Source organism: Lagopus muta, chromosome 1 (genome assembly GCF_023343835.1).
Source record: "Lagopus muta isolate bLagMut1 chromosome 1, bLagMut1 primary, whole genome shotgun sequence".
Classification (NCBI taxonomy): domain Eukaryota; kingdom Metazoa; phylum Chordata; class Aves; order Galliformes; family Phasianidae; genus Lagopus; species Lagopus muta.
Window position 1 is genome coordinate 51150862 of NC_064433.1, and position 15574 is coordinate 51166435.

The 15574-nt window shown below is 42.6% G+C and overlaps 1 protein-coding gene across 21 annotated transcripts in view; it reads left to right on the plus strand.

Moving 5' to 3' along the window:
* Nucleotides 1-15574, plus strand: part of RBFOX2 (RNA binding fox-1 homolog 2) — a 159688-nt gene that overhangs the window by 125956 nt on the left and 18158 nt on the right. For 20 of the 21 annotated variants that reach the window (XR_007374676.1, XR_007374677.1, XR_007374675.1 and 17 more), the window contains 5 exons: nt 639-692; nt 9544-9636; nt 12327-12387; nt 14749-14802; nt 14944-15036. Coding sequence is in view for 15 of the 21 variants with exons in the window: in XM_048934279.1 (XP_048790236.1) it covers nt 639-692; nt 9544-9636; nt 12327-12387; nt 14749-14802; nt 14944-15036 (355 nt within the window). In the remaining 6 variants the exon portion in view is untranslated. The remainder of the gene's footprint in view (nt 1-638; nt 693-9543; nt 9637-12326; nt 12388-14748; nt 14803-14943; nt 15037-15574) is intronic. The other variant, XM_048934282.1, reaches the window with a different exon arrangement.

Genomic DNA, 15574 nt, shown 5'->3' on the forward strand with positions numbered 1-15574 from the left:
AGGTGATGAGATGGAAAACTGTGATGTTGAAAGCTTTTGTAAAGAACAGGGTAGGAAAAATGCTTAAATTCTAGAGACATACATTGCTTTCAAACCAATTATGACTCTTCCATATGTGTGTCCCTTAGAATGAGATCTTGGACCTGTCTTTCTGGAGAACAAACTTTTGGAAATACAGCATTTCTAGTGGAGTATTGTGGGGCTCTGTTGAAGTAGTAATGCCTTACAAACAGATAACTGGTTTGAATGTGACCAGTTCAACAGCAGCACTAAAATGTGTTCCCAGCTAAAGGATGTGATCTGTATATGGTTTCACAGTGCGGAAGCCTTTTTAACTTGTAGTTCTTGTTTTCCTCAGTTTTGGTCTGTGCAGGGACCAGCTGGAATCCCTAAAACTCTTCTAGAGATCTTTCTTCAGGCTTTTGTGAGGAAAAAAACTTGTGTCTGTAGCCAAGAGGATCTGCATGTCATAAGCTGGAAGAATTGAGTCGCATCACTGCAATTTGTATATGTGTATATGTGTATATGCTAGGAATGGAAATATTCTCACCTCCCTTCTTATGTTTAGCCATCCCCAAAAAATTACCTGAAATGGATTGACAAAAATAAATCTTTCTTTTCCCCTTGTCTCTTTGCAGCAATTTGGCAAAATCCTTGATGTAGAGATAATCTTTAATGAGCGCGGCTCCAAGGTAAGTCCTGTTTCTGTACTCGCTTCTCACGTTTTGATTGCACAGAGTAAAAGGCAGTTCGTTGCCTAGAGAATATACTGTGTAGGGATCACCAGGAATTAGTGTGATGGGGGAAGGGAAAAGCTATCCTGGGGACTGTCTCCTGTTCCCTCTGACTCCAGACTCTGAGCGTGGTCGTTTCTGGGCAGCATGTATGAATGCTCCTGGATGCTCCCATCTGTAATAAGGGATCAGGTTCCCAATCTTTCGAACAAACAGGGAGTCACTTGAGCCTTCATAACAACCCCTTCTCATTGCCCTGGCAATGGGTGCCCTGTGGGGAAGGCAGAGTAAATTAAATCAGTGTCACATGAAGGGAGCTGGTAAAGAAAAAAAAATATATATATATATATTTATAAAATAATAATAATAAAGAAACAAAGGCTGACTGCCCTGCCCCCCCCCCCGCCCCCCCCACCCGAAACCACATCTTCATTGCATTAAAATATTCCCCTAGAATAAGTGTAATATCTAACATGTGGAAGGATCTTGCTTATTCTCTTTTGTAGACTTGCTCATATTTCTGAGAAGCTGACCTTTCACATTTGAGATATTTGATACTTAATAAAAGCATCCCAATTCCCCTTGTCCTGCCCCTGTGGAACTCTCCCTATTGAATTTGCACTTGAACACCTATCTTCATTCTTAAAATGTATTAAGAGGGAGGTTTTGTTGAGAGCCAGTAGTAATTTATTTCTTTCAAAATGAAATTTCAGATGTTGCTCAGGTCAGTTGCAGAGAGATTCAGTGATCTTTGTCCTAATTGGCAGTTGGTTCTCATCATGTAACCAGTGTCACCACAATGACAAATTGATGTGATTCTCTCTCTGCCCAGGAGGTTCAGCACTGGAATAGCAGGGAATTTTGCAGGTCAGGAGCAAGGTGCATTGCCAAAGCTCTATGGGGGAAGCTTGCACAGTGCATGTCTATACTCTGCTTGACTTAATCAATGCTAAGATTCCCATTTTCAATTAAAACAAAACTTCCCTACTCCCCACGTACACGTGTGTGCACATGTGTGCATGCACACAAGAGATTTTGAAGTTGCAATTCAGCTAAGCAGTTTCAGTTTAGAGCTTGTGTGTCTGTCTCCTGGATTTGAGGTTCACTATCTTAACGTGGCCTCTTTGCTTTAACGTATCTTCTGGGGTCTGTTCATGTTCAGAGCCCTCTGCAAATTCAACTCGTGTTCCCCAAGATGCATTGTGAAATTCTTCAGTCTCTGTGATACCTGGAAACCAGAAAGCAGTTGATCTGCCTACAAAGCAAATGAGATTCGGCTCTTTCCCCTTCCACGCTTAGTTTGTGCTTAAAACCCCACCACCAAACATGGTATTTCTTATTTCTTTTTGTTGTTTTAATAAAGCAGTCTGCAAGAGTAAATGCCTTTATGGCTTAGTTAGAGAGCTTTATCCCTTTGGGGATAAAAATCTATACGCTTTACCAAAACAATCAGCTATGCTGAGTTTGTAAATATTTATTCTGCTCTCTGCTGTTCTTCTGATATTTATAGGCCAGAGCTGTCTGTGAGTTAGTCTCAATTTTGGTCATTTCTATTTGGCTTTGGGAATAGCCTCTGGCCTCTATCAAAATCCCTATTTTTTTTTGGACGTAAGTGCAAAAGAAAGAACAAAAATAACTGGCCTGACAAAGTGCTGAGCTCTATCCCTCATCTTTGTCTGCCTGTGCTTTCCAGCACAATGTTTTCTTCTCTGCACGTGAACTTCACTCTTGCTTTGCCATCCATACAGCCCTATATAAACACCCACTGCTGCCCTTTTCCTTCTAGGCAACACTAACATTGGAGACTTTCTGTGAAGACCTGATTTATCGTTATGAAAGATATTTTCTTCTGCAGTTGTTAAAGATCAAGGCTTCTGGTTTTCAGTTAAAACAAAAATAGTTGCTGAAGAGTTCCGTGACCAATTTTATTCCAAACCCTTAATAAACATACGAAAAAATAAAGCGATCCAAAGAGATGTTCTTCCAGTCCATGACCATGCAGTTTCCTACTGCTTTTTTTGGTCATCTTACAGCAAAAAGCAGTTGCAGAGCTGATAGCTAATGTGAGGGATGGGGCAGAATCTGAACAGAATGAGAAAACACTCAACGAATAATTTTGTGGTACCCCTGCATCCTTCTCAAGCTAAAATAATCGGTGTTTTAAAAGAATGTGAGATTATTCCTGCTTAGCATGAAAATGGGAGGCCCCAGTGTTTGAGTGGGGTGTAGCTGCACGAAGCACCTGGTATTCACATAATAATGGAAAAGCAACAGTCTGGTGATCTGATGGTGAAGCAAAGGAAACGGATCTTTCTGGAGGCCGCTCACTCACTCTTGGGTTCTTCCTCCACCTTAGGAAAAAAAAATCTGAATGCATTTTCCTGCCCTGTGGTTTCCATTCTAATCTAATGATATGAAACCTCTCTCTTCTCCTCCTCCTCTCTTTTGGGAATCCGAAAGCAGATGCTCCTGCTGCCTGCCTTGTGCTGTGTTCTCAATGCTCCCTCCCCTTCCCTGGGTTCCTAAGGGTGTAGAGTTTTGTGTGTATCTTTTGTCAATATTGAAAAGGTACAAGTGAATTCCCAAACTGCCCACCCAGGCTACGATGGGCCTGAGCAGCGCTTTGTCCCAAGGCCTGTTCCAGTGATGGCGGGCAGGAGGGCCCGCATGGAGGAGAGCTGCAGTTGGTAATCTGGTAATCTGCCTTTTGAATCCATCTGAGATGAGCAGGCAGTGTTCTTCCACAGCCGTAGTGGTGTGCCTGAGGGAACCATACCAGACAGACGATGTGTTCGGGGTCTCTGCATTTAAGAACTTTGTAAGAGCAGTGCGTGCGCGTCACAGCCACCTCATGCCTCAGGTTCTTGTGCTTGGCTTAGGAAGTGTTATTTGTTGTCTTTCCGTATCACGGCAGTCTAGGAGGCAGCTAATAATTAGTTTTGCTGATTCTTCTCTGAAAGCAATGTGAATGATTGTTCCCTAACTCGATTTCTGCCTGGATTCAATCTATTTAGTAGGATTATGTGGGTAGACTTCACACCAATGCTGTTTAGCTACATTGGAAGCAAGATACAAACTCGAAACATCTGTTGAATTTCATTTAGTTCTTTCTTTAGATTGTATGACAGAATGACATTAGTCTTCCCCCCATTTATTTATTACTTTTTGCTTGCTTTCGGGAAGCTATCGGTTTGCTCCAGTTGTACTGTGTGCCTTTACAGTTCTAGTTCTGACCCATATAAATAAATGCCTAGAAATAGCATTCTGCTCATGGTTGCAATTCGCCATGCGCTTCACTGAACCGTGAGTAAAACACCTCCAGAGGAAGCTGAGAGATGGGATTCCCACACCTCTGGTTGTGGAGCTGCGCTGTAGATGCATATTTTGGCACTGCTGTGCTGAACTGAACAAATGGACATATTTACAGAATTAATGCATTCTGCCCTAGCAGCACTTGAAATGAGAAGCCCATGACATCCATAAAGCTGCAGGGGAGGGGAATCCCAGCTCTCTGCTCCATGCTGTCTGCCGGGTGGCATTCTGAGATGTGGCCTCAATGGCATCCAGATACCAAGAGCACATAAGCACACAACAAAACCTTGGCTGAAGAAGGGGCATGTTTTGGGTTTCTATGTGGTAAGAGTCGTGTTAGTGCAGACTGAAAGCCTAGATTTCAGGGTTACCTTCTAGTTAGAAAGCCCAAGTCGATAAAAAAGGAGAGTGGTCTCTGAATTCTTGTTTAGGAGTCAAGTGTCAAAGTGCAGTATCTTCTTCAATAATTGTGTGTATAGTTGCTTACATCTGGTCTTCACAAGGGAAATGCACGTGTTTAGTGGGTGAAAATCCTTAAATACATCTGTACTAACTAGAAAATCATATAGAAAGCTGGATGGAAACACATAACTCTTGCTTGCTGTTAACTGCAGGCTAAGATAAGGATATTTAGGTTTTAATAACTCTGCCTAAAAGATTGTATGCTTGCATGCATGTTTATTTCTTCGAGTGGAGTGGATAGTTTGAGTTAGCTGCTGCAATTCTGGACCTAGTTCCCACCCAAGGAAATAGATACACTCTCTTGTTACAGAGGTAACAGTTTTCATTCTAATACTATTTTTATAATTTTTGTTCAGATGCCATCAGCTGAGCTAGAAATTCAGATGTTACTAACACAGAGGTTTAAATACAAGGTGCCAGCCAGTGTCACTTTCTTAGGTCAACAAATTTATAATACTGGTGGCTTGAAGAGAGATGTGACCTTTGTCCCTTACTCTCAGTTTGCTCAATTACAGTGTAATGCCATGGCTACCTTCAACTCCTTGATCATAAACAAGTGAATTAAAATTGGTCCACACCCTGTGAACTGGTTTACTTCAATTTGAGTAATTAAGGTTGAAGTTGATGGCCTGATATCACAAAGCCCCTATGGGACAGAGCACCTTCATGGTGGTGCTCATTTCATTGGGCAGGGAGTTGCTAAATTAGCCAAGATGTGGGGGAATGGATTTAAAAACGATAGTAAAAAAATGATCTGAGAGAGGGAGAGTTTGATATTAAGCCAGCAGAAGATAAGCTCTCATTTCTCTTGTTTTTAGCTAGATACATTCCTGCATCTGGTTCACTAGGTAGTCCAAGTCGATGTTCAGGGCCTGTAATTTCAAGACACGCTCAGGAGCCGTATGGGGAACTGGAAGGGCTGCTGAAGTGATGGCAGCTTTGGTTTACACTGGTTCTCTCACCAGTTTGAAGTGTGTGCATGTAACTCAGGTAAGGGGTGCTTCTGAATTGTGGGCTGTGGTCCTGTTGGTGCATCCCAGTCCTGCTCATCTCAGGTGGATTACACTGAAACCCTCCTCCGCTCTCAAATGCCTTGGAAACAGGTAGCCTAAACTTATGTCCCTTGGCCATTTCTTCAGGCTCCCAAAAGTTGGTTTACATATGTGGGGAAGGGGAAGGGGGAATATATAATCTGTTCAAAAACAAGCACAGCAGTAGAGGAAGGCAAAGCCCATTGCTGGCTGCGTGCTCTGTGGGGGTACAAGGCAAAGACTCTGCTGCTGAGGTGACTGTCTAAACTCCATGACAAATGAAGGGTTAACAATGCATGGATTTCAAGGGGCTCTGTTTAGTTTCCTTTGTTTTTATTTTTGTTTTTTTTTGTTTTATTTTTTGTTTTTTTTCTTTTTGTTGTTTTTTTTTTTTGTTTTTGTTTAATTTCTGTGTTCTGGCCACACCCAGGAGAACCGTCTGCTTTTGATTTCTCCCTTTACGGTTACATGGTAAATTTTCTTTCTCATTCTTCAGAGATGGAAACGTTCAAATACTCTCTCTATACATTTATTTATTTATTTATTTTTGACACTGCTCATCATGTTGCTTGTTATTTATTGCAGAGTCTGAGGCCAGACTAAAAGGGTGACAGTTACTCGGTCTCTTCAGGCCCTTTGAATAAACCTTTGGGTAAAAGGGGGCTCAGGCTGGCCCTGCAAATTGCTCAGAAGTTCTGAAAATGTTTGCTGGGGTTATTCAGTGCCCGCTGGGTGCATTGAGGCTTACGTTTATTTTCTGCTTGGGAAAAGTTCCCGGCATTTGTTGGTGGAGGGGAAATGTTGAAAAAATCAACCTTATTATTCTAACAGCTTTATTAAACTCAAGGTATTTGTATAAATTCTATCTAGATACGTTAAGTCATCTTTTTTTTTTTTTTTTTTTTTAACCCAGGATTGCATCTTCCCTTCCTCTGGCTGCATGCATAGTACCGTGGGGCAAACCAGTACCTGCTATGCAGACATTGGTCATCTGCCTCCTGTTCTTGTTTTTTTCTTTGTGGTTCAGACAACCTTGGGAGGGAAAACTGAGAATGCTTTGTTGTATATGTTTCTAGGTACAAATTAATCCCTATTCTTTGCAGGTCATCTGTAAGAAGGAATTTAAAATACATGTATAATTTTTCTTCCCCGCATCAAAAATGTGTATTTAACTGCTGATTTTCAAACCTGGAAATAATAGAAACGTCAAGCATGGCTCACTTATTTTTCCTGATGAAAATTTGAATGTCTTAAGAGTTGCATTAAGAAGACTAACCAAGCGGGCACAAATATTGACGCTATCATAGTCGACTATGTAAAGTGTTAATTCAGCATTGATGTTAAATGGTTTTCAACAAAGAGTTGCATAAGCTAAAGATTGATCTGTGAATAATAAAAAATCTAGTTAATTAGGTATGTTGTTCAGAATCAAATCAACTCTGTTTTAAATCACGTTGTTAATTATTCCTATCTAGTCTGCATGTGGATTGCACCCTACCTTGATTTAACTTACTAAAAATACTGAAAATTCCAAGTCACTTTAAATGTATTTGATGGTAATGTTTTGAAGTCCCTTACAGACTTCATTAATTGAGAATAAATGTGAATTTAAATGGTCTTAATTTGGTTCTAGTCTGCACAGGCTAATGTCTAAAAAATTACCTTCCCTCTGTTCTCCAGCTTTCAGTTCACAGAATCACAGAAGACATAAATCGTGCTCAGGCTCTGCAGGATTTTCTAGAACAAACAAAAATTTTCATGTCAAAAGAGAAGAGGGAAATAGAGATTGCTGTCGCAGTCTTTTCCTCCCCTCCTCCTCAGACCTTTTTAAAGGTGCTTTTTTCCCCATTATATCGAACAGAGGGAAACGTGTTACTCTATTTCTCAGTCTCCCCTTTCTCTGTAAGGGTTCTTTGAAGCAGATACAATACACTGTCCCTTCATAATCAGCTTTGTTATTATACCACCCCCCAGTTCCCTGCAACCTCTTACAGAGTTGAGTGTGGTTGGACTGATTTATTGGCCCTGATCTCTTGTGGCTCTGATTTTAATTCATTGCAACAGAAAGCATTCGTTGTTCTGAAAAAAGCAACAGTTTGTTATTATATAGCCACTTATTTCCTTCAAGTGGAGAAAAGAAATTATCTGAAGTTTTAGATTAGAGACTTGGCACCCAAAAGGGAGAGCTCTTATTGGTTTCAGTGTGACGTTATTGGGATATCCAAGTTTGGGTTTTTTTTGTGTGTTTGTTTTTATTACTGCTGTTCCTGAGAGAGGAAAAAGAAAAAAAGAAAGGCTACATCCCATTTTACAAACATGTAACAGTTTTGTGCTGGAAGCCTAGCTGTGGATGATAAAGGCCAGCATGTGCAAGGTGGCTTCTTAAGACTAGTGTGGTGCAGCTCTTTAGAAACCACTCAGAGTGATGGCTTGCTTGTGTCTTGTTGCTAACAGTACCTAGAAGTCAAGATGGTATTTTTGAGTATCCACGTATCCCGACCCTGAACTTCATGGAGAGACTGCCAGGCTAGCGTGCCATTTCCCTGACAAGGCATAGCTTGCAATTGATCAGCTTAGCCACTGCTCTGCTTACTATCAGGAGTTTCCATTGCATTGGATGCAGACTTTGGTCTTCCTGCTTTTGCGTTAAACTGGGATTTGCTTTATAATAAGCCATAGAAGCCATTTCTCCTCCTGTTCTTCAGGTACCCTGAAAGCAAAACGCAGGCAAGTTTTCAGCTTGGCCCTGCTCTCTGCAATGGCATGAAAATTATCTCCTCCTGATTGTCTGTGGTAGGATTAAATTCCTAATCCCCTTAGTCATAGATCTGCTTGAGTGTCAGAGCACTCACGTCCGTGGAAGTGAGCATGTTTTCCACTGCCCTTGTACCCAGCTGCTTGAGTTGATGGCCATGTGAGCGTGTAGGACAGAAGCATTGCATGTGTCCTACTAGACTAGGTGAATCTAAATCATTGGTATGTCCCTGAGCTTGTTGCTATGAGCTTTGTAATGTGTCTAGGTAGAGATCACCACCCATGGAACGGAGGTTGCCATCTTAGAACAAAGCGAAGTAAGAGGGGTGGCAGTCCCTGAAGGAGGGAACAGTAGGCCAGAAGAGCCAGAAAAACCCTCTTTTTACCAATAGGTCTGTGTTGAGTTTTTCAGCAGGTCCAACATGGCACAGGTAGGAAAGTATGGAAACAAGAACAACGTTAATTGCTCTAAATCATTACGTTGAGTGATGTTCTTCACCTGATGCTACCTGGAAGCCCTCCTTTCTCTCAGGGCCCCATGCATTATTAGGGAAGTCATAGGCGTAGAAGTAGACGTGAGCTGTGCCCTGAAGAGCTTGCAAGGGATGGTTTACAAACAGTCCTTCCTCTCAGCCGTTCTCCAAGGTAGGTGATTATTAATGTGTCCATTTTACAGGTGGGAAAAGCAAAGTTCAGTGTTCGAATTGCCCAAAGCTTCGCAGAATTCCCGATGCCAGGAACTCAGATGGCAGTGAATGTTCAAGAGATCAAAGTGCTGTGCTGTCCTGTCCTGTGCCCGGGGCAGGCAGCAGGCTCAGCACTGCGTGTGTTTGCTGTCAGGGACAGGACCTAACTCGCTGCCTATGCCAGTTCTTTGAAAAGAAAAAAACAAAAAAACAACAACAAAAGCAAACCAAAAACAGCAACAAAAAAAACCACCTTAAAACAAAACAGATTGTCTCGAGTAACTTGGTACTTCTTTTTTGGTCTGGCCTCAATTGCTTTTATGTTTTCTTTTTTTAATTACTCTTATTATTCTTATTATGATTACAGTTCCTTTTGTTTTATTGAATTTTAATTTCTTTCATTTATGAAACATGCATGAACCAACAATGTGACTCTAGGAGGTTATTGCTGAGTTGTGCTGATGTCGATTTCATACTGTGATATTTTTTCTCTATTTACCTAGAGATCAGTATTTCAATATATAACGATGTGCATGTTTTCCCCCCTTCTCCCGCTGCATGCAGGGATTCGGGTTCGTAACTTTCGAGAATAGTGCTGATGCAGACAGGGCCAGGGAGAAATTACACGGCACCGTGGTAGAGGGCCGTAAAATCGAGGTGCATGTCTTCAGTAATTCAATTTCTTCTTTATATTTATTCTTTTGATTTCTTTTTGTGTCTTGCCTCACTTATTTCACATTTGGATCCCAGTCTCGTGTGTGCGTGTGTGTTTGTGTCTGTGTCCTTCACCTCCCTGCACTGAAATGTATACAAGTGTTTTACACCCCTTTACGAAATATTTTTATCGTTGTTTTGGGTATTCTTCTTTTCCGTTTCCTTTTTTATTGAGTTTTCTTTTTTTTTTTCTTCTTTTTTTTCCCCACCCACTCCAAATTTTTGCCCTTCTGCTGTCTTGATTTTTTCCTTTGCTTCAGTTTGCGAGGCTCCGGTCTCCCGTTATCAGGCCTGAACGACACTAACTGAAAGAGTACTGTCCGACTTGTAACTCTGTGCCTGCACAGAGAGCAGGGGGCCAGCCAGTCTCCTCTCTTTCCTCGAGGCCAGTTCTCCTCCACACAAGCGTGAGATGATGGGCAGGGAGGTGGGGGGCAGCGGGGCTGCAACGCTCCTGGCTCTCATGTGAGCCCTAGATGGGTGCGATGGGGTGATTTTGGGCGGCCGGCGGGGCCGTCGATGCGGGGTAGGCCCAGAGCTGGCCAATTTGGTGATCCACCATGGTGAAGGCTAACTGGCTCTTCCTTCTCTCCCTCTTTCTTGAAAACAAGCAAACAAACAAAAGTACAAATATTTGAACGAATATGAAAACAAAAAAACAAAAGCCGCCGTTTTGAGTAAGATATCTGCATATTTTGCTTTTTTTGTTTTTGTTTTGTTTTGTTTTTTGTTTTTTTATTTCCCTTTTCGATGGTCTAGCGTTTAGGGCCCTTCACTTGACTCACTCTTTCCATGGTAACTATACACAATGCTGGCGATGGTACGAGTTGGCGGTAAGTGAAACGAAAGCGCTAGAGAAGAAGCTTTTTTTTTTTAATTTTTCTTAAAATTACAAAAAAAAACAAAATTAAGAAAGAAAAAATCCATCTGCCATCTCACATTAACACAACGAAATGTGATTTGACTTGTTGTCCCCACCCACCTCCTTCCCCCCTCTCCCCCTTTTATTTTCAATGCTGTTGAGTAATGCCGCCTGGACTTTGGATGTACATATCGTTTTGTAGCAGTCTGAGCTGTTTGATTACTGACTTCATGGTGATTTTCCCCCTGCACATCTTACTCAGAGTTACTGAACTCCAGTTTGGCTGGTTTTTATTAATGCACTCATTTCCTCTTCTCTCTCTCCTGCCCCTTCTTTCTGCCGCTCTGAGACCTGTTTGTAGCTGTTACTGTTCCTTTCCTCTACCTTTTTTTTTTTTTTTTTTCTTTTTTCTTTTTTCTTTTCTTTTTTTTTTTCCCACTCTCCCAGTTTATTTCTTTACTCGGTTCAATGCAGCTGTTGGTCTCTTTGCTGACTGGTGGTTTCTGATCAGTTCTGGCAATTTTTCCTTTAAGTGCTTGTGTTGCACTTTGCTGTAGCAGCTGATTTCAGGCACTCGCTCCATCTTAATGATTGTCTGTGAGACCCTATCTCCTCCCTCCTCCCTCCCCACCCTCTGAATCAATTGTGTTTTTTTTCTTTCTTTTATCTGTGTGTGTTTAACTGCATGCTCTCAGTCTCATCATTGTTGTTTCCCATTCTTTCTTTTTAAATGTGAAATGTTTCAATTGTTTTGGGGCTCAAACGAGAGTAAATGTAGTTCCAGATTCCCCACCTTGCATACGCTCACCTTTCTTTAAGTCTCAAGGGCCCAGAGCAGCTTTTATTCTTATAGTATTTTTTTCTCAACCTGGATTCCCATTTGGTAGATGTTTTGGATAAATTATTGATGTTGGATAAAGACTTTCGCCCTCTTTGCAAGAACTCTGAGGCTGTCTGACGCAGGGCTGCAGTAACTTGGCTTCCAAACTGGTCCATCTTTTCTTTGTCAGCACCATCTCTGTGGTAACACCCCACTTGCTTGAGCAATCAAACCGCTTGGAACGATGCAGAGCTCTGTAAAGAGGGTGGAGGGCACAATAAAGAACAACAGTGAAAGACCCATCTCTACTGCTATCCGTTTCTTCTCTTTATTTGGGAAAAAAATAATTTGGAAAAAGACTTAAATGTGATGGGGAGCAAGTCAGTGAACGCAGTCTGTCCAGGCACTTTGCGACTTGTCCAAAATCTCAAACCATGGCAGTTCAGATCTTAAGCTGGTGGGCTGCAGGTTAACGTTTTTCTACCTCAAACCTGGCTGTGATCTGTGGGCCCCAATCCAGTGGTGAGCTTGAGGAACAAATCAGCTTGTGCATCACCTGCCTCACTTGCCTGTCCTGGGCTGCAGCTGTGAGCACCAAATATTTTGCCCTTCAGAAGGACGAGCTGATGGTAACCATGCACCAGGGGGTGCCAGGGTGTCTGAGAATCTGCACTTTACTCTTGTTGGCCTTCTGTTTAATGCATAATTTAAAGTGCCATGTTTAGCTGTAACATTTAAAATTAAATGGCAATTGTTAAAAGTAATTTTAAAACTGCATTCTTGTAAAATTAGTTATTTGATTTTTTTTGCTCAGAAAAGTATAGTGTGTATGTGTGCGCGTGTGCGTGTGTGTATGTGTGTGTGTGTGTGTGTGATATCAGAGTTTTCCATCATTTTCCCTAATGCCCTCTGCTTCCTTCCCTCTCCTCCCCGTCCCCTTTTTGCTTGTAGGTTAACAACGCCACAGCACGAGTGATGACCAATAAGAAGATGGTCACGCCATATGCAAATGGTAAGAGAGACTGTTTGTACTGGTGATGAGCTGAAAGATTAGAAGAAAGACTAAAGTTTCCTGGTGAGGGAAGGTCATGGGCTCTCATCAGGACCTCCCCAGCTGAAAAAAAAACAACCCAGACCCTCTCCCCAAAAAGGGAAATGACTCCCGAGCTCTAATCTACAGCTTGATACTTCAGTGTAACTGTACAAGTTTATGAAGGAATACCATTTTTCAGGTGGAGAAGTTGGGGCAGAGAGGAGTGGTGATGTGCCCAGTATTGCCAAGCTAGGAAGGGAACCCAAGGTCTGATGTTTCACCTGCCACTGCTGCAAGCTGGTGCTGTGCCTGCAGTGGGCTGACCGTCACTTAAATACCTGAATACAAATGGAGTATCACTTAGGATACATAGCTGGATATATCTCAGCTCAAGTTCTAGCAGCAAAAGTGCAAGTGTCCCCAAGCAGCTGGGAAAATAGAGGCACTGGGCTATTTGTATGTTCCCTTGTTACAGCCTGTGTCTGGCATTCAGTCGTTTTCCAACAAACCTGAATAGAGAATGACCAAGTTGTTTGGGCAATGAAGAGTCCTGTTTTACTGGGCTGTCTAGGTTCTCCTGTCTGTGCAGTGATTTTACTGTGTGGGCACATATATAGCATTAAAAAGTCATTCTTCTCCTGACTGAACTGAATGCTGCTTTGATAAACATTTTGAAACTGAATCTTAGTCCTGAACCAGGCAGGAAAAATTCTTCTTGTCTTGAAAAGCGGGAAGCTATGCATAGGTAGTTGCTAGTGCAAGAATCCATTCTAATTACAACCTAAGATTCAGAAACGAGAAAATAAGGATTTTATTTGTGGCTCTGCTGCTGAGTTGTTGTGTGGCTCTTGACAAATCACATAGTTGGGTTTTTTTTGGTTACTGAACTGAGGAAGCAGGGACAGGCAGAAAGACTGGGATTCTGGCTTTTAGTATTTGAAAGGAATTAGGAAATCTTATAGTGAACGGCAGTACAGCCATGTCACATTTGCATGAGAGGAAGAGTAGAAATTGTGCATGGCTGTTTGGTATCAAAACCTGTCTTACATACAAATGACTTGTGAAATGTGGTAACAGGTAGGAATATTGTGCTTTAACAGTCAGCATCGTTTGCTTTAAAGGTGTGCAAAGGACTCGTTATTAGGCCAGGTGTAAGACATGCTAACGAGTGTTGGTACAATCATTTCTGTATCGTGGGACTGATCCTAGTCCTGTTATTGCCATCACTCGCATTACTGTTTGCTAGTAAGGTGTGCAGCGCAGGACAGTGTGCCCAGACTCACAGAGGGAGCGTGCATTGCATCTCATTGGTTCAGATGAGGGAATGGTGTTGATGGGCTGCACCTCACACAATTGTTCGTGTGGTTTCTAGGCTGGGTAGGAGTGTGTGTAGTGTGTGTATCAGGACTCCTAAAGCAAGACAGAGGAAAGATAGGAATCTATTCCAATAGAAATGCTTGCGTGATTGCTAGCTGAGCTGAGTCTTTCCTCCTCTTTCCACACCAGCCCAGATCATGCTGTTAGCTTTACACCCATCTTGTGTGCCCAGAGAGAGAGGTGATGGGCATGGCAGATGGGTTTCTAGATCTGACTGGGGAACGTGCTCTTCTTCACTCCCCTTCTACAGTGGCAGGCCAGTGGTGGCTCCTTTAAGCATTATTCTCCTGTGTGTTTTGTGTTGATGACTTCAGTTCTTGCCGATTATCCAGATGATATTAAAACCAATTCTCTGGGAAGGCTTTCATCTGAAAAGGAGCGTAAAGGTGATAGGAAACTCTAAAATAACACGGAAAGGAGCAAATGTGAGATGAGGAGAGTGAATTGCTTTTTTTGCGATGCAGTCAGGCAATCCGGTTAGTGAGGAAATCTCAATCACTGTTGCTTTGTAGATCTCTAGCAAATATGACAGAGCGGTGATTTGAGAATTTAAAGGTGTAAATTGACTTCCCTGTGGTTTCAGAGAGGTTTTGGATCCACGGCATTCGACATGAATGCGTGGAGGAGCTGACAGCACGGTTCGCACAGGGAATGTGGAGCTGCGCAGTGCTTGCGGCGAGTGCGTGTCTGAGGCAGTTGGCATTCCCTCAGTGCCCTCCTGCAGGTCAGCTGGCGTTTGGCTATTCCCTTCAGTACAGCGACCTACACCTAGACCTCGATGTTAGAAAAAAAGCAGTTGGCCTCCATCTACACCAAGGGGGATTGTGGTGAAGCAGAAATTGGAAAGAGCTGCTGCTGCATGTGAAGCTGGGGCGCATGCACGAGACCGTTCCCCATACCCACGCTGCCTGCTCCTTCTCTTGGTGTAGATTCTGGCATTCACTGCAGTCTTTGTTGTTTCAGGTTGGAAGTTGAGTCCTGTGGTTGGAGCGGTGTACGGCCCTGAGTTATATGCAGGTAGAGCTTCAGCAGACACTTCCACTTCTGCCATTTAACTGCAGTGGTGTTTGTTTATGTTCTCAATTTGCTGTTTCTTTATAACCTTTTTACGTTTTTTTTTTTTTTTTTTTTTTTTTATTCTTTTTAAAATTAAATTAGCGTCCAGCTTTCAAGCAGATGTCTCGCTGGGCAATGACGCCGCAGTGCCCCTGTCAGGAAGGGGGGGTATTAACACTTACATTCCTTTAATCAGTAAGTAGCCCCCATTGGCCCCTCTCTTGTTACTGTGCTTGAGTTAACTATGACCTGTTTCCCTTCTTTTCTCCGGTCTGTATAATATATACTTGAAAGGATGGGTCTTGTCGGGAATGAGTTCACCTATAGCCCAAGTATGCTGCGCAGTGGCTGTAACCCGTTCATCTGCAGTGTTTCTGTACTGTGAATGGGTTCATCTATGTGACGAGGAGGCTGCAGACCAAGGGGAGGGTGTGTGCAAGGAATAGGCCATTCCCTTTCCCTCCACCCCTTTGGAAACAAAGAAACCAAACGGACAATTCCTAAAGTACATATTATACAAGCTGTCAGGGCCCCTTGGTGTGCACCTGGGCGCACGCCGGGTTGGGTTCATGCTTCTCCACTTGTCCCTCTGGGTATGTACTCATGACGTGTCTGCAGATGCCTCTAGGGCTTCACGTCATTCCATGGTGAGCCAGCATCGAGTGTAATGAAATTAAATGAAGAGGGGCTCTCAGTAAGCTGGCACTTTATGGGAAGTTTCTGCTGCTGTTAT